We start from the raw sequence: 24,862 nt of genomic DNA, 5'->3' as shown, positions 1-24,862 counted from the left end.
TAAATCTACCTTTAACTACATACTACATAGATCATAACACACCATTTGAAATATCACTGATCTAAACTAAGGTTGAGCATTATAGGATTTTGAAGCAAGTAAATTATATTGTGCTTAGATAACTATAATTTAACAATGATACGCACGTACTATGAATGCATATTTCTGTATCGATTGGATAACAGTTTTGAACAGAAGCTTGCTGGTGAGTGTATAACCATGGTATACAACAGGTTCATTTCGTGATCCATCCCAGCAGTCAATTTCCAGACAGCGACATCCTTTCACAAGGGCACTAGCAAAATTGAAACAAAATAAATTGTCATTTCTGGATCACTAAAAATGTATGCTATAGTATCAAAATATCCCAAAAACTATTTGTCATTTTGCAACAAATGTATAACAGAATCCATAAAAAAGACAAGTAGTTGCGTTGAACTGAACACACTTTTCTTCTTTTCTGTGAGCACAGCCCAACATGGAAGTAACATGTGCCATCCACAGTTTCAGCACCACCAAGATGGTGCAATGTGGAGTTCTGGGGACTGTGAATCCTGCAATTTCTCCCTAGTCCTTATGCTCTCATTTCTACAAGGGCAGGAACTAAAATTTCAGTCTCATAAAAAAATGTTTTCTAGATATAGTTCATGATCAATAAACATTTATTGTGTTTTTATTAGAAAAAAATGGGAATTCTAGGGATGTAAGAAAACAAGTGGCAGGCAGACAGAAGTGATCTCCTAAAATACAATCTTGGAAGAGAAACTGAATGAAAAGAGGGCTGACTTGAGACATCAGGATTTTAGAATTGACAGCCATGTATCAGGGAGTAGATAGAAGAAGCCCGCTGCTGTACTCAAAGATCTTTTTCCCAGAGAAAACCAAGTTAACATTTGTTTTCCAGGAAGTATATTGAGTTATCCCACTGTGTCTAAGCCAGTGGTTTTCAGTCAGGACAATTTTGACCCCTAGGAGACATTTGGCGATGTCTGCAGACACTTTGGGTTGCCACACCTGGGAATGGGAAGGAAATTTGTAACTGGAATCTAATTCATAGAAGCCAGTGTTCCTGCTAAACATTCTACCATGCACAGGACCAGACCCCCACAGCAAGGAACGATCTGACCTCAAATGTGAAGATTTGAAAAACCCTACCCTAAACCATAACAGGAAAAGGGAGTGTGGTCCCAACACCAAGTACTTGATAGAAAATCAGTAGGTCTCCCAAACAGAAACAAAGGGCCATATGAGAAAATAGACCTTTTAGATCTAATACTCCTTGGGGGATCAAATTTAGTCAACTTTCTAAGGATATGACTCAAGCAATAGTCAGGGACATGTGTTAACTGAGCAAAGATAAAGCAATTACGACCCCCAAATCCAGGTGCTGAATTCAGAAAATAAAGAGATCTTATGCTCCTTTGGGAATAATATGGATGAAAGATGGAGGGAACCCGAGGAGGTAGAGCATTAGAGGGGAAGGATATCTCGTCTATCTTGGAGGCTGCACCAAAACAGTGCAAAATATAAAATTAAATAATTAATAAATTTTTTTGAGTTTTTTGGAGGTTTGTTTTTTAAGACCATTTTTGTTTTACTTTTTAAGTGCACACGGCTTTATTCAGGTATATAGTGATGCACTATAATGTAAAATTTCAGAGTTTTGTTAGTCTGCTTCTCCTTGTGTTGGAGAAATGACCTAGTGTGCTCTTCTAAGAAAATTTTGTTTACCCATTGATATTTCCATGGGTGAATTAGGTGATAATCTAATTTACGTACAAGTCCTGAACTGGGCTATATTTGTAGAATTCAAAATGAATGTATTTCTCTTCTCATCTTGTGGATTTATTTACATATTTAGATTTTAAATTGGAGAAGAAGCAATATCTATTTGTAAACTTTATTAATTGCCATTAAAAATGTTTGCATCACTCTCCTCTTAGTTGATTGTCAAAGTAAATTATCTTGCCTTTTTTTTTTTATCACTACAAAATATCAGTCCTCTGGGCTGTTACCAGAGAATAATATTGAACGTTCCTCTGGGAAAACAAAAAAAAACTGCCCAAAACCAAATTGTGAAAGAAAACTTTCCATGAAGGACAACCTAAATAATACTGGTTCTTGCTACTTCTCTAGATAGCTTTAATTTTATCCTTAGATCAAGCCAACCTTTACCGAACTGTTTATTTCCACTACATGGTTTGGTCCCTGGCAAAAATGATTTGAGTGGATTTCACTGTGTCAAGCCAACTCCTTTTATTCAGAGACACATAAAAGAAAGTTGTGTCTCCCCCAGTGGTGTTAGGGAAGCCACTTTCTACTATTTCACACTGAATCCCCTTTTTGGAAATGAATAATAAAAATGTCTCTGTCACTCAGTAAAAAAAAAAAAAATTCCACTTAAATAAGTTTAAGGGGCTTTTCATGGATTAAAATATTTAATGCTATAAGGCAGTTAATATTAGTCTTCCTCTTTTAGAGATGAGGACATTGAGAATCAAAGAGGTTGGAGCTGGGGCGCCTGGGTGGCTCAGTCCTTAAGCATCTGCCTTCAGCTCAGGTCATGATCCCAGGGTCCTGGGGTCGAGCCCCACGTCAGGCTCCATGCTCAGCGGGAAGCCTGCTTCTCCCTCTCCCACTCCCCCTACTTGTGTTCCCTCTCTCGCTGTGTCTCTCTCTGGCAAATAAATAAATAACCTTAAAAAAAAAAAAACAGGTTGTAGCTGACACATAATTAACAAAGGACGGAAAGAGAGGAAAGATCAGCACCAGAAACTTAGCGTTAATCGATCAACGTTACATAATACCACCTCTCCTATGTAGAGAAATTTTGAAAAACTTGCATTCTAAGAGTGTATCTTCCACAAGTGGGTGGAAGAAATACAATTAAATTTAAATACAATTAAATTAAATTAAAATTTAAATGTTTAGTTGGGCGGAACATTTTCTTCATTCAAAAGCAAATTTTCTGCATTTCTAAGTCAACTTGACTAAAATGCATTTTTTCCTTTTTTAAAAAATTAAAGTAATTAAGTATGAATAGAAATATCTGTAATGAAAGTATAGCTATGAATTGGGTTATCCTTATGGAATTCTAAATGGATACATTTCTGAGCTCATGGATTCATGTGTTTACCTAAGATTTTAAATTGGTGAAGCCATGTTCATTTGTAAGTTTAATATTATCATGGAATTATGAGATATCTTTTCCACCCATGATATCCTTAATTAATGTCAACCAATCACATAGCTTTGAATATCATCTGTGTATTGATGACTTCCAATTCTATTTTTCTAGTCTAGATATTTCTTCTAAGTCCCAGACACATATACTTACCTGACTGACCTAGCCCTTTGACAATGAATTGGTATCTCAACTAAATGTGGGAACTGTTACACTCTTGCTTTTGCCTCACAACCTAGAATGGTCTCAGGCAGGCTTCACTATCTCTGTCAATAGTATCATTGTACGCTAAGTTATCAGGCCAAAAATCTTGATAGTATTCTCTTTCCCTTATACCTCCCTTCAGGTCACCTGGTAAGCCTTCTTGGCTCCACCTCCTTAAAATATTTCAAATTCAACCACTGATCTCAACAGCTGCCTCATGAATTCATCATCTACATAACCATCATCAGCTGCATTGCTACAATATCTTCTTTAGTCATCTTCTACCTCCACTCCTACACCATCAGTCTTTCCTGCACAGTAGAAAGTAAATCGAATTATGACATTTTAAGGAAAACCTCTCCAATGCTTCCCAGTGCAACTGGAATAAAATCCAGTCTCCTTTCCATGGCCTCTAAGACCCTCATAAACTGACCCTGTCTACTTCCTCAAACTCATCTCCCTTCATTCTCCATTCATTTGTTTCCAGCCAAACTTGCTTTCTCTCATTTGAATATGCCTAAGCATTTATTATTTCTTCTACTTAGTGTGCCCTTCCTACCAAATATTTCCGAGGTTTCCTCTTTATCATCACTCAGACCAAACTATGTGACCCCTTGAGAAGCCTTTCTTGACACTTTAACTAAAGTAACACCCTCCACCCCACCTTTACTTTCTCTCATGTTACCCTAGTTTACTTTCTCCATGTGACTAATCTGTCCTTGAAAATATCAATCTGTTTACCTGCTTATGATGTCTATTCTCATGAACACATGAGCTCTGAAAATCCTGTTCACCAATGGATTCTCAGATGACTGCCTAAGCTGAAGCCTGGTATTGACAGTGTGATACATTGTAGAGTGCAAACTTCGAGGTGTGGCATAGATTGCTTAATCTATGTAAATCATTTGACATATAAATCTCTATATTTATCTATCTAATCTATAAATGCCAAAGTATATAATTTATCCTTTTATGTGTTGCCTTTACTTGTAGATGGTGTCTTGATGTCTGGGAAATAATTTTAACTATATTTTTTAAAAATCTAAGATGTTGGGCGCCTGGGTGGCTCAGTTGGTTAAGCGACTGCCTTCGGCTCAGGTCATGATCCTGGAGTCCCTGGATCGAGTCCCGCATCGGGCTCCCTGCTCGGCAGGGAACCTGCTTCTGCCTCTGACCCTCCCCCCTCTCATGTGCTCTCTCTCTCTCTCTCATTCTCTCTGTCTCAAATAAATAAATAAAATCTTTAAAAAAAAAAAAATAAAAATAAAAAAAAAAATAAAAATCTAAGATGTTTTGGGGCGCCTGGATGGCTTAGCCGTTAAGCGTCTGCCTTCGGCTCAGGTCATGATCTCAGGGTCCTGGGACCCAGCCCCACATTGGGCTCCCTGCTCAGCAGGAAGCCTGCTTCTCCCTCTCCCACTCCCCCTGCTTGTGTTCCCTCTCTCACTGTGTCTCTCTCTGTCAAATAAATAAATAAAATCTTTAAAAAATCTAAGATGTTTTGGCGATATAAGATAAGAACATTCTTCTTCATATAGTTTCCTATAGGAGGTATCCAAATTATTCAGGAAACCTCAGAGGGGCAATAATCAGGGAAAGAAGGTCAATAGGCAGAATTTGAAGGAAAGTGTATGATACTAAAATATAGAATAATTATATAGCCATCGAAGGTTGGCTCTCCAAGTTATTCACAAATCAAAATTTCTTTTTCCTATGTTTTTGCACAACATCCATAGTCTTCTTTTACTGTGAATTACCACTTATTGGAACTTCCAAGTGCTGTAAAATGTAATGGATATAAAAATCAAAATAAATACCTTACATATCCCCAAAGGTCACTTGGTCCCAGTAACTGGTCAGATACCAAGTATGTATTATGTGAACTTGAAATAAAATAATCATTTAATGGATGATTCATATCTTGATAAACTTTTCCACAATCAGTTTTAAGTATTTGACATTCAGGTGAACCCATGTATCTTATAAAACCTTCAAATGACATCTGGTGTGCTCTCTTAACTATAAAAAATAAATTAAAGGGATGCAGAAATATCATTAACTGTATAAAAATTACATCTCATTTTAAAATTTATTCTATAGTAGAGCGTGTTTCTAAAATATTCATTTAGAATTAATATTGATACTATTTCTAATTTTTTTGTGGAAACAATTTTTTTCTAATGAATACCCCTAGTTCTTCTATATCAACATTCAAGTAGAGAGTATATTATTTAATTCATCTCTGATTTTTTAACGTCTTAAAAATACGTATAAGAGGGGTGCCTGGGTGGCTCAGTCATTGGGCATCTGCCTTCGGCTCAGGTCATGATCCCATGGTCCTGGGATCAAGCCTCGCATTGGGCTCCCTGCTTGGCAGGAAGCCTGCTTCTCCCTCTCCCACTCCCCCTGCTTGTGTTCCCTCTCTCACTGTGTCTCTCTCTGTCAAATAAATAAATAAAATCTTTAAAAAAAAATACATATAGGAAAATACATATGTCATAGGTCAATGAATTTCCATAAGCTAAACATCTAGATAAGCAGCACCCACCTCAAAGAACAAAACATTGCAGCACCCCAGAAGCCTGCCTTCTGCTAACTTTTCAGTTTCTCCCTCCTAACTCAAGTGTATCAGTGGTCTGGCTTCTAATCACCTAGATTAGTTTTCTCTGTTTTTTGTGCTTTATAGGAATGAATTCACACACTACGTATTTTTTTGTGGCTGATTTATTTTGCTCAACATTGTTTCTATGATTTATTCATAGCTGCATATAGTTAGACATTGTTTATTCCCATTGTTGGATAGTATTCCATTGTGTGAGTACACCACAATTATTTATCAATTCTATTCTTGAGGAGCAGTTAGATCATTTCCAGTTGGAGGCTCTTACAGAGAATGCGGCTATAAACAACCAGTACATGTCTTTTGGTGCAAATATGTATACATTTCTGTTGGGTACATGTTTATGAATGGAATTGCTGGATCATTTGCATATTAGCATCTTTAGTAAACTATCGCTGAACTTTTATACTATTGACATAACATTACCAAAATTATGTATTTAAGCAAAACACTGACTCTGGAATCAGATAGTTTTAGTTAAGTCTATTTACTTGTTACACATTAAGCATGTTAGTTAACTTCTCCCTATCTTTGGGATGATGGTAATCATAGCTCCTATCCTTATATATTAGTTACATAAATTAGCTCTATCAATGCTAGTTGTTATTATTATTTTGTTATTCATAATTCAGTTTGTCTCAAAATAACAGCTGGTGTGAATATTCACTTTAAACTAGAGAGTGATCCTTGACAAAGAATTTTATTTCTGGGAATTTATACTATAGAAATAGAGACTCAGACAAAGATTGATATGCAAGAATGCTCGCTCACACTAGCGTTATTTATAAAAGCAAAATAAATGGGGGAGAAAACAAATTAAGGCTCAAAATATGATATAGTACTAAGCAGCAATTAAAGATAATGTATCAGAAAAAATATATAGTGACAAAAGTAAATGTTTATTACTTCATAAAAGTGAAAAAGCCAGCATTCAAAATGCTATTACAATTTTGGCTTAAAAAAATGAAAGCTAGAAAAGAATACATAAAATGTTTATAGGCAGGCAAACTCGCTGTTTGAAAGACATGAAAATTTAGGAGTATGGGAGCATATGGGCAAATGCATCATATATTGTAATAGTAAAGATTTGCATGAATTTATTCTTTTTTCTGGAGCAGTGATTGCTTTATAGCCCTTTTGAACTACTGAATAATTAAGTTAATATCTTTGATAATGGAATAGAAAACAAACAAACTCATTTTGTGCCCTTAAAAGCTACAAGATTGAGATGAGAGTTAATGTCATGGATATTTAAAAACCTCTTTTGGTGCACATCACGTACCAAAGTGGGATGAGATTGAGGAGCCAGCAGCATTTGGGACTATCCAATCATAATTCTAATTGGCCTTAATAAGTGATCAATAAGCATGTAAATGAAACACAAGGTCTTGGTGTGTGTGAAAGTATCTGAGCCCGAGGGAGGCTCAAATGATATAATGGATGAACAGTGTAGTATTATAGTTAAAATGCAAACACAGTTCCAAGATGTCACTGCCAACCATTTCATTATCCTTTTTTCTTTTTTGATTTACCCCTGCAGGTAACGGTGCCAAAGTAAATTTTTTTTTTTTGAATACTCACTACTACATCACTGCTACTCAAAGAGCTTATCTGTGGACTGGTTGTTTCCAGTCAGCAGTTGCATAAAGAGCTTGAGCCAAAACATAAATCAGTTCACTACTTCTTTAGAGAAAATTTTTGCTGTTAAAAAAAGAAGTAGTCAGCTGAACTTATCAGGCATGCTTAGTGGTGTAGTTGTTTTACATCCTGGTGCAAGCTCTTTATCTTGTTGCAAACCTGCAAAAATTTTAATAGTGATCACACCAAACTCTTACTAGTACTGCATTCAGTCTTACCACTGCAACTCTCCAAAATCTTTTCATGACAGTGAGTCATGGAGCCCAAATCCTAATTATGACCTGCAAGACAAACATGACTTGATTCCTGCTTATCTCCCAAATTCATCTTTCCCTCATTCTCCAAGTTCCAGCCACACTGTTCTCTTATTTCTTGAATTCTCCAACTCATGTCCAATACTTTTCTTCCCTTGACCTCAGAAACTTCTCCCATTTTGTCACATGACTAGTTCTTTCTTATCAATTTGGTGTCAGCTTAAAGGTCACATCCTCAGAATGGACCACCCTAAACACCCAACCAGAGCTAGTCTTCCTGGGTTGTTTACTCTCTATCACTCACAGTACAGAGCATTCTGTGGAATCATCCTTTTATATATTTATTCATTGTCAGTCTCCTTCACACCCCCATCATTAACATAAGACCTACTTTGCCTTATTCTTCATAAGGCAGTATCCTCAGTCCCAAGAAGCAGACTTGGTTGCCACAAATAAATATTGGAATAAGTTATGAATATGTGACTCAATGAAGAAATGTTTGATTTTGTTAGAACCCATATTATCATAAACATTGGTACATAAACCAACTTTCAAAGGCAGAACTTGAACTTTCATACTTCCCTTGTTAAATAAATATTCTGAGCTATTTTATTAATTTGTGTAGGGCTAAACACTGCTTTAATGGTACTTTTACAGAATTATGTGAATATTTTATTATATTATGTCTATTTTCATTTAAAGATACGCATAAGTGGAAAAAATGTGAAATGTTTTGCCCATTAAAAAGTGGGACAAAGATCAAAAATTATATGACACATGATTAGCTTAAATGGTCATTTAATTCAAACTAGAGGACTAAGGGTGCCTGGGTGGCTCAGAAGGGCTTCAGCTCAGGTCATGATCTCGGGTCCTGGGATTGAGCCCCTGTCAGGCTCCCCACTCAGTGAAGAGTCTGCTTCTCCCTCTCCCTCTACCCCTGCCTCCACTCATGCTCTCCCTCTCTCTCTCTTTCAAATAAATAAAATCTTTTAAAAAATAAAATAAAATAAACCAGATGACTATATTCAAAAATGAAGGAAAATTTTTTTTCATGTTTATGAAACTTTATAGACAATTATGTATATAAACAATGAAGAAAGTAGTGATTTTGTAATATTTTACTTTTTTCCTAGAATAGTTTTCACTTAGCTATTTAATACTTCCATATATTTTCAGTAGTATAATGTATAAATGTAGAAGACTATTACTTGGTTTTTAACTTATTAAGGAAAATGAAGACTCTTTCATCACAGTACACGTAACAGAATCTCATCTTGCTTTCCATGCCTAAGCTGGTCTCTGAACACTTAAGAGATATACCAAAGCAGTTTAAAAAAAAAAAAAAAAAAAAAGGAAGCTTGACAATGAAGTAGGAAAGAATGTAACTGTTTTCACAGTGCAGTTTTCTAAAAAGTATATATACAGTCTATAAAATATAGAAATAAAATTGCCAATATTTTATGTTATCCAGAAGAAATCTGACCCATCCCAAAATTTTAACTTGATAACTGTAATTCATAAAAAAATACTGTGCATTTAGATATTTGAGAAAACTTTGAAATGTAAGCATACCTTCTTCAATAGGCTCATACTTTTGAATGATCTCAAAAGCAATATTTGTAGTCATGTCAAGTGCATACTGTTCTTGTATCAAAAATTGAAGCAGGTTTTTTTCAAAAAGAAATCTCTGGTTTCCAGAATATGTGTTGAAAATCTCAATAATTTCTTCTCTGTGTGCAATAATTCGATAAATTGATCTAAATTCTTCTATGGTGATTCTTCCTTGCTTCAGCCTGTCATTATCCTACTAAAAAAAAAATGACTGGTGGGCTCACATTGTGAATATAAAAAATACACAAAATAAATAGTTTATAGAGTATTTGTGTAATATATATAACAACTAATACTTGAAAGAAGATGAATCTTACATTGGATTCTTATCTCAAATAAAATATATAGAACTGCATGAAATGATGCTGAAGTTGGAAAAACTTAAGTGGAAAATACCACTTAAAACCCAGTGGCCAAAGATGTCCATCGACAGATGAATGGATAAAGAAGATGTGGTATATATATACAATGGAATATTATGCAGCCATCAAAAGGAATGATATCTTGCCATTTGCAATGACATGGATGAAACTGGAGGGTATTATGTTGAGCGAAATAAGTCAATCAGAGAAAGACATGTATCATATGACCTCACTGATATGAGGAATTCTTAATCGCAGGAAACAAACTGAGGGTTGCTGGAGTGGGGGGTGGGGTGGCAGGGATGGGGTGACTGGGTGATAGACACTGGGGAGGGTATGTGCTCTGGTAAGCGCTGTGAATTGTGCAAGGCTATTGAATCTCAGATCTGTACCTCTGAAACAAATAATGCAATATATGTTAAGAAAAAAAAAGAAGAAGAAGAAGAAGGTAGCAGGAGGGGAAGAATGAAGGGGGGGAAATCGGAGGGGTAGACGAACCATGAGAGATGATGGACTCTGAAAAACAAACTGAGGGTTCTAGAGGGGAGGGGGTGGGAGGATGGGTTAGCCTGGTGATGGGTATTGAGGAGGGCACATTCTGCATGGAGCACTGGGTGTTATGCACAAACAATGAATCATGGAACACTACATCTAAAACTAATGATGTAATGTATGGGGATTGACATAAGAATAAAAAAATAAAAAATAAAAAAATTTAAAAAATTTAAAAAATAAATAAATAAATAAATAAATACTCAGACCAGAAGGAAAAAAAAAAAAAAAACCCAGTGGCCATAGTGGGCATGGAAAAATGTGTGGGAGTTGATGAGGATTCTAAGTTGTCTTTCAATTATATGTTTCATTTTTCTCTTCCACTCTCCTTCAGTACCTTCTTACAGCCATGTGAGATGGTTTGTAATCCCATGCCACTGATACACATAAACATCAGAGTAAATCTGAGACATTCAAGGTCACTGTAAACTTCAGAAGTTGCAGGGGTGGTAATAGCACTACAGTAACCACAGTAGCTATGGAACATCTTGAGGAAGTGAAATGTACATTATCATTGAAGGATTGGGGGCAGCGACAAACAAGGTGGGTTCTGATAAGAAAGAGTGGATTCACCTGGCTTTTCTGGAAAATTCATGTTTGAACTTTATGAGATGGAAACAAGAAAGTGGGCTGTGTCCAGTTATTAAAAGCATCAGAAATAGTGTGAGGTTCTGTGTAGGAAAATGACTAGCAGAAGTAAAAGTGTAGAATGACCAGTTGGGTGTGACCAATTGGAAGTGACAGAGAACTGCAGGATGGAACATAAATTAAACTCTCTGAGCTTCATATTCTTCATCTGAAAAATGGGATTTTTCACTACCTATGTCATCAAGTTGCTGTGAGGACTGCAAATATACAATAAATGGTTGTTCTAGATATCAATGTATTGCTATGTCTTATCAAGTTCTGCTTCCCTCACATCATCCAGCCTAGTGTCTCATCTTTTGCACTTTTGCTCATAAAATGAACCCCTACAGTACAACAGCAAAAGTTCAGTGGTAGACCAGACAGTCTGATATGAGGGATCTAAGAAGCAGTCTGAGCTGGGAATTGAATATGAAGAGTATCAGGTTAGTTCACAAAGGAATGTGAATCCATGTGTATGGGGCAACATGAGGAAGAAGGGGATGAAGCCCCAAATGGGAATGAGATGAAGATAAGCTTGGGAGAAAAGCTGGGCTCTGTTCTTGGCAAATTGGGCCCAGAGCTCATTCAACAATAATAGCACCTTAAAATTATATAATCTTAAAGTAATTCATGTTATCAATTATCTTAGTAGACTAACAAGATTCAACTTACTATTTTTAAATTCTGGATTAAAGTCAATGTCATAGAATTAAATTTATTTTATTTTAGCCCCATCCCACTCATAATTAGTTATAAGATCTTTAACAAGCCCCTAAAAATCAAGTGTCCCTGTAATTCCCGCAAATTTCGTTATATAAAATTGTATAAATTAAAAATTACGGTCCTATTAAGTAGCAGTATAAAATAAAATACATTATCCACTAAGTGATGAAAGTTTTATTACTTTCAAGCAAGGTTTAAACTTGGCCATCTGACTTGTTCTGTTTTGTTTTTCCCAAAAGATCAAAGTTGTCATCTGATACTAGAAAGAATTAGAGATGTAAAGTTCAAACAAAATTCCACAAATCCAAATAACTGCTATTTGATCCAACCCAAAGGAGTTAACAGTCAAACACTAATTAAATTACCAAAAAATAAAAACCACACAGAATAGATGAAAATTGTATTACTGAAGATGGGAAATTTTAATTTTAGTAGAAAGAGAAAAGGAAAAGGAAAGCAAGGGAAGTCAGTAATGATGGAGCCTGGGTAACAAAATCAGCAGCAGGGGAAGCAGGAAAAAGGAAAGCGATAAGCAAGAAGGATTCAAATCTGAGGACTGACACACATAATAGCATCAAAACTGATAGATTACCAATGTATAAATTTAATATCTCCCCTGTAGGAGGAAACTGGGGCTCAGAAATCTTAGGTCAATTGTCCCCAGTCCCACAGGCATGGTAGACCAGGATTTGAACTAACTCCAAAACCACACAGAGGAACAGCAGGAAGAAAGACATGTCAATACACCATCATGCATATCGACAGTATATAAGTAGAAATAAATTGTGTAAAATACAAATCTGATCCTTTCAACCACCTGTTAAATTGCTCAGTATTTCCTTTTTGTCTTCAAGACAAAACCCAAACTGTATCGTGTTGGCATCCAAGGTCCTTTAAGATGTCATTGATGGTGTCTGCTCTAATCCTTTTCTTTCTTGCACCTCACACTTTTGGTGCTCTGAATTAGTTACAGTACAAATACCAAACTCTCTTGCTATTGCATAGGCTGTTTCTTCTGTCTGGAATACCCTTCTTTCACTTCCTAACCTACTAATTTTTACTAATTCTTGGAAAAGTATCCTCCTCTAGAAGTCTTCCCAAATGTTCCTTTCTGTCTCCCCCAGGCCATATCAGATAGCCCACCTCTGTTTTTTTTTTATAAGACTCTGAATCTTCTTCTATCATAGAATTTATTACACTGGAATGAAAGCCTTTTTTTTTTTTCTAAATCCCTTCTAGAATTGCCTTGGACAGGAAGTTTGCCATTTGCTTCTTGTACTCTTAGTACTTGAAAGAATAAAAGAATGCCTGACTGAAGGTATTAAGAACATGATCTAACACCTAAACAATTTTACGATTCTGGTGAAATACGTGCATTTAACTGGATAAAGAGTTAACATATCCCTAAACCTAGGAAGAATAGGAAAATATATTTTTAAATACATATTACCAAAAATATGCAAAATCTTGGGCCCCACTTCAGGGAATACTACAGCTTTTAGAAATATTACATATTAATAATTTATAAATACAGCATAAAATAAGAGTAATGAAGCCATTTTTCTCTTGTTTAAAAAAAATTCATTAAGTGGTTAGTCTCTACAAGGCATTACAAAAAGACCTTTACCAAACAACCCATTCAATGTTTATGTATAATTTAAAAGTATATGTCTTACCTTAAGACCATGAACACCATGAAGGTAGATATTTTATTCTTTTTATTCCCAATGCCTAGTACTGGACCTAGCCTAGCATAGGACATTAGTGACTGTATGTTTGAATGAATGGTTGAAAACATGAAGATAAAAGAACATATTAAAATGATTCTATTGATATTCTGATAGTATGCTTTCAGAAAACAAAATTAAAGCTTTTCATGTTACCATTTTCCCTTGCTCAGTTTGCTAGTAAAAAGATGAAGTGTCACTTAAAATAATGACCTCACAAGAAATTTGATCTATTGAAACACAGAATTCCCTTTTAAATTAAGATGAGGTGTTTCAATTTGTCTCCAAAATTACACTAAAAACAGAGTATTCAAAATATATCACAGGAAATGATATGATTTGCCACCTTTTTCCCCAAACTCTGACATACTAATTTACACTGCTTAACAACTCTGTCTTCTCTCTGTCTTCCCTTTCTTCCTAACTAAATATATGAATCAGAAATGAAATAGAGTAGTAAGGATGTAAAGGCAACACCTTATCAGTGCCCCCTGGGAGCTCATATTCTAGAAAAGGAAAGCTGACATGAAAGTGTTAAAATGGACACTTTATACACAACAGAAAAAGAACGTTGGGCAATTCCTCTTGGAGACAAAAGGTCTTCATAGAAGAGGTGATCCTGGAGCTGAACTTTCATTGAGAAAGAAGATGGTTGCCCGAAAGTGAAGAGGAAAAGAGTTATTCTAATTGTTGGGATCAGAGCAAATAAAACACATGACAGTACAAAACAGGAATGTGATTAGAGAGGATGTTAGTGAAGCTGCAGTGAGAGATAAAGGTGAAGTCAAAATTGCATCCTAGAGGCCCCTTGGATGCCACACTGAGGCTCTCAGACTTCATTCTCAACCAGTGACTGACTGATGAGCTTTAATGAGGGAAATCATGTAGATTTTGTTTTAGAAAGATCATTCTGACAGCTATATACAAGGTAAGATTAAAAGCAAGGAACCAGTTTATAGGGCTATTCTAACTTTAATGGACATATAAGTCACTGAGGGACTTGTTAAAATGCAGTCAGCTTCAATATGTCTGATTCTGTGTTTCTAACAAGTTCCCAGGGGATGCAAGAGATGCTAGTCTGAAGAGCACACTTTGAGTAGCAAGCAGTTGGAGACCAATTGACTTTGTGTAGGAATAAAATAGCCCTTAAAAGATTTGAAAATTTGATGTAGAGATAAAGTAAGAGAAAGAGTCTGGGACTCTCTCGGGTTTCTGGCTTGGATAACTGAGAGAATAGTGCTGCCATCTTCAAGAAAAAGGAAGACAGTTTTGAAAGGAAAGATGGTTTATCTTAAATATAATAAACATGAAGTATCTTCACCCAAACCAAGAGAGCCAGGAGACAATTAGTTGGGATGGGAAATGAGGATTGGTGTATTATAGGAGAAAACACAAGGATTTTGCAGGCAGACAGACCCAGACATGAGTTTCCACAGTAATATGACATAAACAAATTAAATCAACATTCTTATCCTCTATATCTCTATGTGTAAAAAGAGACTAATAACAATTTCCTTGGATGTACATTGAAATAATGTATGTAAAAACCTAACACAAGGCCTAGAATATGGCAGGTGATGAACAAATAGTAGCATGTACATAGCTTTGTTGTTCAAGATAGAAAACTTGTGCTTTGTTCCCATTAACTTGGTAATGAAAGTCATTGAAAGGCAATAAGGTGGTGAACCAGGAACCTCCAGAACTCACCTCCTCCCATGGACATACCAAAGCTACAACTACATATGTGACAATTCCCTCTGCAAGAAATCCAAAAACTATTTGAGTGAACTAACTTCCCTTCATATTGGACAAAGGAGAAAAAATTCTGTATCAAAATAGGCAGGAGAGGCTGAGACACAATCTGTCCACAAACCTCACCCACAACATGGTGACATATAATTGGAAGAGAACCCACAACTCTCTGCTTCTCCCTGAGGAGTGAGGGGTTTGGACCCAACTTCTAGTGCCCCATCTTTTAAGACTTCCACTTGAGAGATAGGCTCCCAAAACACCTAGCTCCTAAAGCCAACTGGGGTTTGTGTCCACAAGATCCACAAAGCTATAGTAAACCATTCTTAACAGTTCACAAGAACTCATGATGGCTATCCCCCTAGGGCTCAGCACGGAGGCAGCAGACTAACACAGAGTTTTTTTTTTCCCTGAAAGAGGCCTATTTGGTTATCTTAAAAGCTACAGCCTGAGAGTCATGCTTCTGATCCAACACAGGTGGAAAGGCAGACTACAATCTTCCCTAGAGACCAGGGAGGCCAGAAGGTACCATCTTCATGTTTCTCTCTGTCTCCCTCCAGATCACGAGTATCTCCCTGAAACAAGCATGTGCACACATCTGGCACTCCAGCTTTTGCAGCTGCCACTCAAAGGATGACAGCCTGGATCTGACAGCCAGTAGGGTTTGTGCTCACAGGTTCAGCAGAACTGTGGCAAACAAAGCAAAAACCCTTGGCTAGTTGTCCCACTGGAGCTTGGTGCAGAGGGAGTTATAGAGACACTCATTTCCAGTCTTTCCCTGAAAAAGGTTTATTTGTATACTTTAAAAGCTGCTACCTGGGGGATCGGGCTTCTAATCAGCCCACATCTAGGTGCTGACTGGGATCCTCCCCTTTGGAACACTGATAGGTCTCGGCATTCCCTCAATGACAGGGAGACACTAAGAATAAAGTAGGCTGCTTGGACAAAGTTTGAGAAACAAACAAAAGCTAAGGCTGAGCTGAACAGTAAGTTTCATCTTCTAAATGAGGCCACTCCTTCAAGACTGGTAGAGGTGGCTGTTCTATCTAATGCACAGAAACCAACACAGAGAGTAAAAGAAAATGAAGAAACAGAGGGATACATTCCAAACAAAAGAACAAAATAAACAGAAACAGACCTAAATGAAACAGAGATAAGAGATTTACCAGATAAAGAATTCAAATAATGGTTATAAACAATATGAAAATTACTCAAAAAATTAAAAATAGAACTAACTACCATATCATACAACAATTCCACTTCCTGATATTTATTCAAAGGAAACAAAATCACTATTTTGAAAAGATCTCTGTACCTCCATGTTTATTACAGCATTATTTACAATAGCCAAGAGATGGAAGCCACCTAAGTGTCTATCAACAGATGAATAAAGAAAATATGAATAAGATATTACTCTGCCATAGAAAAGAAGGAAATTCTATAATTTGTGATTTCATGGATAAACCTTGAGGCCATTATGTCAAATGAAATAAGTCAGAGAAAGACCAATACTAAATGATCTCACTTATAAGTGGAATCTAAAAAAACTGAACTCATAGAAACAGAGAACAGACTGATGATTACCAGAGGCAGGGCTGATGGGGTGGAAGAAATGGGTGAAGGTGGTCAAAAGGTACAAACTTCCAATTATAAGATAAACAAGTACTAGGGATGAAATGTACATGATGACTGTAGCTAACACTGATACAGCGTATATAATAATAAGTTCTGGGGATGTAACACACAGTTTGGTAACTAAATTAGCAATACCGTATTGCATATTTGAAAGTTGCTACAAGAGTCATCTTAAAAGTCCTAATCACAGGGCGCCTGGGTGGCTCAGTTGGTTAAGCAACTGCCTTCGGCTCAGGTCATGATCCTGAAGTCCCAGGATCGAGTCCCACATCGGGCTCCCTGTTCAGCAGGGGTCTGCTTCCCCCTCTGCCCTCTTCCCTCTCGTGCTCTCTGTCTCTCATTCTCTCTCTCTCAAATAAATAAATAAAATCTTTAAAAAAAAAAGTTCTAATCACAGAAAAAGAAATTTGTACCTATGTGAGCTGATGGATATTTACTAAATTTATTGTGGTAATCATTTTTCAATATACACATATGTCAAATCATCATGTTGTACACCTGAAACTAATACAATGTTGGATGTCAATTATATCACAATAAAACTGGAGAAAAAAGAAAAGTTAATAAAATTGTTCAGAATAGTATATAAAGTAAAAATAAATAAGAACTCAACTTTAAGAGAAGAGCAAAAGAAAAAATGATGGCAGGACAGATGAAAAAGGAATGATCAGAAATTTAAAAGAAAACTAGGAGAGAGTGATGTCATAGAAGTCAGAATGGGGAGTAGTTTAAGAAAAGAGGGATAAATAAAATGCACAGAGAGCCTAACCATTGTATTTACCATTTTAAAAAATTGACGTTTTCAAGGTAGGTGTAAAGGCAAAATTTATTGCAATGAATCATCGAAGAAGTGGAGAAAGAAATGTAAAGGATTCTTTCAGTTTATCTGCTAAAGGAGAGAATGTAGTGTTTAGAAAAGGATATGGAGCTATTTGTTTTTGAGATAAAAAATAAGCTTAGACTGTGGAGGACCAACTAAGGTAGGAAATCATAAACCAAACAAAAATATAAGTGGCTGAGTTGACCCAAGTTTCACATTTGTAAGGCAGAGGCAGCAGAGATATACGTTCCCTCCTCTCTCTACCTTTTAACTCTCAAACCACTCTACATTGCTGCCAGATTTATCCTAAAATTTTCACAATCTCCCTACTCAAAAATTTTCAGTGGCTACCCATTGCCTATAACAGTAAATCCAAATTCCATAGCCTACCACTCAGGATTTTTGTCATCTGGCCATGCCTAGCATTTGCAGCCATTTCTCACCACTCCCTTCATGCATCCTACATGCAAGTCATACTTCATTACCTTTTACTCCCCGAGCACTTCTCACACTGTACTCTACACGTACTGCTTATTATTCTTCAAGGGCCAACAAGAATGCTTCCTCTACAGTGGCATCTTTTATAGAAGCCCACGTTTGAGTCTCTGTCTCCTCAGATTCCCTGTATGTATTACCTATGAAATTTATTATAATCTACATATAAAATAGTAATTTCTGCATTTCTTCTCCTTCTAATGAGAGAAAGAGAGCACTTTATTAATTTTTTACAATCCATAGTTTCTAACAGAGTGCCATGCACATACTATAGATTTAATAATGGCTGTTAACTGCTTAGAGAATTTGAAAACTTAAGGTAAGCCCAATTATAACATGAATTCTTAAAATTAAGAAAGATGCTATTTCATACTCAACCAACAATCAAGAAGGTAGTCTCAGGCTAGCAATGTGTATTGAAATGACACATGGTATTTCCTATAAAATATCTTGCACACTACAAATTAAAGACAATGATTTAAAGTAATAAAGATTTTTTAATAAAGGGATTAAAAAATCTTAGGGAACTGCTCTTCAAGTCATGACTCAATAATTAATTTTGTAAAATGAAATTTAGAATATTTTTCCAAGGTCATAAACGTACATCTTCTTTACTTAAATTTCATGGTAAATATTTACCCAATAAGGAAATAAATTCACATCATAATTTATGCCAGCTTCTTAAGAAATCAATAAACATAAAGCAATTTTCTATATTTTTTGAACAATTATGATTGTTATAGCTTCAACTAATATTTGTTGAGTGTTTACTCTTTGCCAAGCCTACTATTAGACACATTCACAAATAATATTTAATACTCAGCACAATCCTGCAAGATAACTGTATCAGTATCCCCATTCTGCAGATTACGATGTTTGCTCAGAGCAACTTCTGGGTTGCCAAGTCCTACACAGTTAAGATCTAGTGGAGTAAAGAGTCTCCATGCCCATTGAGCTTGCCAATAACAATAGCCCTGAAACTCTAGAAGATTTTGGTCATCAAAATAAGATTCATCATGATTCATTTTATTTACTCTGGCTACAAGCTGTACCCATGAAGTGTAGAAAGACAGACAACAAAAGTTGGAACAAAACAGTCCAGTGTTTAAGAAGCCTAATTTTTAACTATCCAGAAAATTTAGTAGGCCAATACACCTTCCCTAGCATTCTATTTAATTAACATTTTAATGCATATATGGCAATTTAGCCTAAGACAGCAAAGTATTATTTATTAAAGGGCCTAGGGGAATTATTTTAATAGATAAAGATTGCTTATCCAGATCATCAGCCCTGTTTATATACAATGTATACTTTAAATTATTTGAGGTCATTTGAAAGGGGCTTTGAAGAATTCTAAGCAACCTTTGCCCCTCTAATTTTTATAATTCACATCGTTTTCATAGCCACTCCAAAAAGGTTTTGCTAAACAAAATAGACCTTCATTCCTGCCATGTCCAAATAATCATCAGTTTCAATTAATGAGCTATTGCCTTACTTGTTATAACTGCTGCACATTCGACATAATACTTTTAAATATGGCATGCATTTTACTCAAGTGCATTTCAGACACATATCTTTATTTTGCAGATAATTCAAAGCAACCTGATAATCACTGAATAAGATTTATCATATTTCACATTTGATGGAGATTTAATACATTACCTCTACATTGTATTACATGTGAATTTTATTAAACTAGAAAGTACATAGTTGTTTCTCCCTTTGAGTGACACTACTGGGGGAAAATTCTACATGTAAAGATCTTTCACAAAAACTTACGTTCTTCAGGTATGGTATTAGACATGAGTTGATTAAAATCCTGATAGCTTATGGCAGCATATACTGCTTGCATTCATAAATACAACTTGAAACTCGTCTTTTACTGCAATCTCTTAAGAAGTACAGCTTTTTTTTTAACCTCCTCTTTGTGATTTGTAAACACGGGGGCTAAATCTTATTGAGAGAAGTACTTGATGGGGGGCTGCTCTCCATGGTCTCCCATGTCTCTGCAAGTTTCTGAGCAGAGGCACCAACACTTTCTTCAGAACTAGCTGTTGAAAGATGTTTGCATAACGAGAGATAGTATCTCCTTCCATAGGAAAGAGCAGGTTTACTGTGCATGATAATAATGATAACGACACCTTCCTGGGCAAAGATCAGGCAGGCTTACTGCCCATGATAAAGGATTGGGTTTCCTTAAGCTTGAGGTCCTTCTCTGGTAACTCAATCCGCTGCATGTGCATGTGTCAATTGGCCCTCTTCACATCACGCTTTAGGAACTGAGGCTGGGAGAAATGGCACCAAAATGCTGATGCTCTTTCAGTTGCTATTTTTGTGAGTAACAAGTTATCTTCCCTGAACCAGAAACATGCCTCTGCCATCATCCATGAAATTATATCAGGCTAATTGGTTAGCTTGCAAGTAGATAACACAAGCTTCACAGTTTGCAATAATGGTAACATTTCAACATAGGTTGTTATCTGGGTAGTCTCTTTCAAAAAACACTATCAGCTTCAGGATTTCTATCTTCCTAACTATCTAGATTGGCCAATCTAGTATTCTTGCCTGATTCGCCAAGAAATTTGCCATCTTCCTAAGGCAAACTCAGCTGAATGCTTGACTTCTTCTCTTGTACTTACCATCTTTCCCTCTGTCCTCTAGTGAAAGAATTGAGTCAGGTTCCCTCCCTAGTGGTTCTTCTTCAAACAAAAAGAATTTGGGGCATGATTTTCTACTTTGATGTGAGCTAAATGCCATTTTTCTCAATATTACTTATTCCTTCTATAAATTATTAAGATCCAATCCATTTACCATTTCATCATTTATATGATTTTGATCTAATCATATGAGCAATCCTAATCTTATGTGAACATTCCTATATTCAGCTTATAGTGCTAAATTAATAATCTGGTATTATTTCAAATTTTATTAATAGCTCATTTTACTGCCTACCTAAATTCTCTCCTTCTTGATTATAAACATATTTAGCATAATTAATTGCTTTAATTCTTAAGAGACTGATTTTTCATATGTATTTTCTGCAGAAAGCATCCAAGTAGCTATTGACATTTCCCAATATTGAATCAAGCCCTTCCTAGGATGGGGTAGACAAGGAGCGGATATCATCTCACCTTGAAAACAGATTTCACATGAATATAATTGCACGGAATATCTAATTTTTCAAGTAATCTGTAAGTTTTTTCTACGTTAATTTTTCCACCTTTAAATTCATCCCGAATCTTTGACAAAAACCATGTATGAAGCACAAAAAAAGAAGTTAAGGAAATTCTCACAGAAAATCATTAAGTACTTAAAATGCCTAAAGAAGTATTTTATTTCTATTCAGTTTAATGTTTTTATTTTTATTTTTAAGGGATAGTCTATTTTGTGCTCAAGTGACAAGATAATTCTATGATAAATATTTAAAACAAAACTAGGTAGGTACTATTCTGTAGTAAAGGTATGAAAGGGCATATATAACACAATAAAAAGTACAGGTAAAGAATAAAAATAAACATTTGAGAAATCAAGTTATTATTGGGGAAATATAGTCTGTTTCTTGAAGACTTGGGGAACAGCTGGGCTTCAAGATCTCCCTGTCACTTGACCTGTTGCTCAGCTTCACTTCCCTTGTCTGAAAAGTGAGCAAATTAATACTTAGGAAGGTGGGGGCATTAAATGAGTTCTTAACATATTATTGAACACAGTTTCTGTTACTGAGTGTTTAATACATAGTTACCATGCCTGATATTAGTTAACATTAGTTAACTGTCCAGCTACACACACACACACAAACACATACACACAAACACACACACGCAAAAAAAAAAAAAAAAGCAACACTTTTAAGTACCATCAAAAAGAGTTAAAAATGCCATGCTGAGTGTGTATATTTGGTATGAATGAAGAAACTAAAACAACTTTACTTATCATATACAAATAAACTACAAAAATTAGCACACTTCAATTTGAAAAACTAAGGTTGAGAATTAATATGACATTTATAAAATCATGAAACGTTCAAAAATCCACTCAATTTCAGATTGTTAAAGCTAACGAAAGCCCTTAAATGTAATGGCTATGACTTAATATGGCAAAACTCATGTTCTTATAAGAAAAAGACAGGAAGCTAGGGAAATTCAGAAAAGCTTAGGATGGATGGAAGGAAGCAGTTTATACTTAAATGAGAGAGGCTTAACTTCATGACCCTTCAAAAAGAATGAGAGGAGAATCAAGTAAAGGGGATAAATCAAGAGAAAGAAGAGAAAAGAGGAAGAGAAAGGACTTCTGAGTGGATATTTGTTCTCCATATTTTCATGACCTGTTGTTCCGTTTCTCCTCGCTTAGAAGTCTCTCCCCATTACGTGTTGTCACAGGTTCCACATATAGTTAACTCTGCCCTTTTGCAGTAAAGGAATTTCTTGATATTCATCAGCTGTTGCCTCTGCCCCTTTTCTAGGGAGAAAGCAGAAAACACAGAGTGGTTTGTGCCCTTGTTTTTTGGAGATAGCTTAAATCCCACAGAAACCATATGCAAGGTGTGCACCCTGCACTTCACTGCCCTTGAAAATTTCTGTCTTCTTGTTATGTTTTGACATCTTCAAACCCTCAATGTTTATAAATGCAGCATCCTCTGCTCTATGGCATTTTTCTATCAACTGCCTTCCTATCTTGTTTTTATTTTTACTATTTTGTTGACCCCCCTGAAACTTCTCAGCATAATGTGCTTCCAGTGGGTTTGGGGTAACTCTTCTGAGGGACTGAGGATTAATCAATGCCACTGTGGTCCCCGAAGGTGCAAAGGGCTGCCAAACACTCTCTAGAAACTCTGGGCTCTCTAGAAACACTTCTCTAGATCCCTGGCAACATAGAGATCCCTGGCAAGACCGAGACACACCACTTTTGAAGAAGGCTGTTCAGGAGGTTAAGTTCTTAAAATCTTCAAAATATGTACAGCTGGTTGGCTGGGTCCCACGCTGTCAGGTGACTGTCATGTTTTTCTTTGGGTCTGAACACCCATTGTGATATCATCAGCAGTTCCGCACTTCATAGAGAAAGCTCCTTTATGACTTCATCAGGAGACTCAGAGCTTGCCAAACAACCTGTTTTCATGGTTAGACATAGTAATCTTAAGCTTGAATGTTTAACACCTTGATGGGAAAGGTGTCTCATGGAATGTTTTCTCATCCTTTGAACACTCTTTATTTCAGAAGCTTTGCTTCTGCTGCAACCAAACATGTCACGTAGCGTTCTGAGTAGGAAAGAGAAAGAAAGAGTAATTCGCAGACTGTTAATACAGGCTCCTCCAGGGGAATTTGTTAATGCCTTTGATGATCTCTGTCTGCTTATCCGTGATGAAAAACTTATGCACCATCAAGGTGAGTGTGCAGGCCACCAACACTGCCAAAAATATTCTGTGCCACTCTGCATCGATGGAAATCCAGTACTCCTGTCTCACCACAATGTAGTGGGTGACTACCGATTTTTTGACTATCAAAGCAAACTTTCTTTCAAATTCGACCTGCTTCAAAACCAGTTAAAAGACATCCAAAGTCATGGAATCATTCGGAATGAGACAGAATACCTAAGAAATGTTGTTCTGTGTGCCTTAAAACTGTATGTGAATGATCACTATCCAACAGGAAATTGCAACGTGCTGAGAAAAAGTGTGAAAAATAAGGAGTTCTTGATTGCTTGCATTGAGGATCACAGCTATGAAACAAGAGATTGCTGGAATGGCCTTTGGAAATCAAAGTGGATTTTCCAAATAAATCCATTTCTAACCCAAGTAACAGGAAGAATTTTTGTGCAAGCTCACTTCTTCAGGGCTGTCAACCTTCATATTGAAATCTCCAAGGACCTGAAAGAAAGCTTGGAAGTAGTTAACCAAGCTCAACTGGCTTTAAATTTTGCAAGGCTTGTGGAAGAGCAAGAGAATATATTTCAAGCTGCAGTCTTAGAAGAACTACAGGAGTTATCAAACGAAGCCCTGAGAAAAATTCTACGAAGAGATCTTCCAGTGACCCGCACTCTTATTGACTGGCAAAGGATACTCTCTGACTTGAATCTGGTGATGTATCCTAAATTAGGATATGTCATTTATTCAAGAAGTGTGTTATGCAACTGGATAATATAAAGGATTGCTCCTGGTAATGGTCTCCACCTGATTTCTTTGTGTTTCTGGGAGTGGTGTTGGTATTTTCCTAAAGTCGAGAAGCCACTAGAGATGCTTATCACTTGACAAGTGCAAGTTTAAGTTAGGGAAAAGTATAACAAATAATTTGACTCAGGGAATATTAACCAATAAGGCAAGAAGAACCTAAAACAGCTCCATAGAATGTAGCACCCAGAAGTATTATAAAGGTGGCCAGGGTTAAGGCTCTGTGTGCGTGTGTGTGTGTAGGAATGACCTTTGACTTTCTTTGTAACTAGAGAAGGTATGCAAATGAAAGTCACTCTGCAAGTGATACTTTACATAATTCATTTCAGTCCTACACCAACCGGAGAGAGGGGATTTCAGTAAGTAACATTAGTGTTAGATATTCCATGAAACCAACAAATACCAAAACCTACCTCAGATGAAGAACTATTAGTAAACATGGATCCACTGCCCCCGTGGCCGCCCCTGCCCTGCAAGAAGTGGGATTACTCAAATCCCTGG

The 24,862-nt window shown here is 36.2% G+C and overlaps 2 protein-coding genes across 2 annotated transcripts in view; one reads left to right on the top strand and one right to left on the bottom strand.

Annotated features, from left to right (window-relative positions):
- PLCZ1 (phospholipase C zeta 1) overlaps positions 1-21,461 on the bottom strand; it is a 50,273-nt gene extending 28,812 nt beyond the window's left edge. Inside the window, 4 exon segments of the mRNA XM_021690703.1 lie at positions 151-295; positions 5,206-5,407; positions 9,473-9,704; positions 21,333-21,461. Coding sequence (XP_021546378.1) covers positions 151-295; positions 5,206-5,407; positions 9,473-9,527 — 402 coding nt within the window. The 5' untranslated portion in view covers positions 9,528-9,704; positions 21,333-21,461.
- Positions 21,462-23,289: 1,828 nt separating this feature from the next.
- Positions 23,290-24,354, top strand: CAPZA3 (capping actin protein of muscle Z-line subunit alpha 3). Its single transcript, XM_021690630.1, has one exon. The coding sequence runs from the start codon at positions 23,438-23,440 to the stop codon at positions 24,335-24,337; it is 900 nt and encodes a 299-aa protein (XP_021546305.1). The 5' UTR covers positions 23,290-23,437; the 3' UTR covers positions 24,338-24,354.
- The last annotated feature ends 508 nt before the right edge of the window (positions 24,355-24,862 follow it).

This window comes from Neomonachus schauinslandi, chromosome 5 (assembly GCF_002201575.2).
Source record: "Neomonachus schauinslandi chromosome 5, ASM220157v2, whole genome shotgun sequence".
NCBI classification, from domain to species: Eukaryota; Metazoa; Chordata; class Mammalia; order Carnivora; family Phocidae; genus Neomonachus; species Neomonachus schauinslandi.
The sequence above is the reverse complement of the archived record's forward strand: the minus strand, read 5'-3'. Positions and strand labels throughout refer to the sequence as shown.

What these genes read in the sequence shown, in the direction of transcription:
- CAPZA3 (XM_021690630.1), top strand. Translation starts at nt 23,438, where the DNA reads ATGTCACGTAGCGTTCTGAGTAGGAAAGAGAAAGAAAGAGTAATTCGC.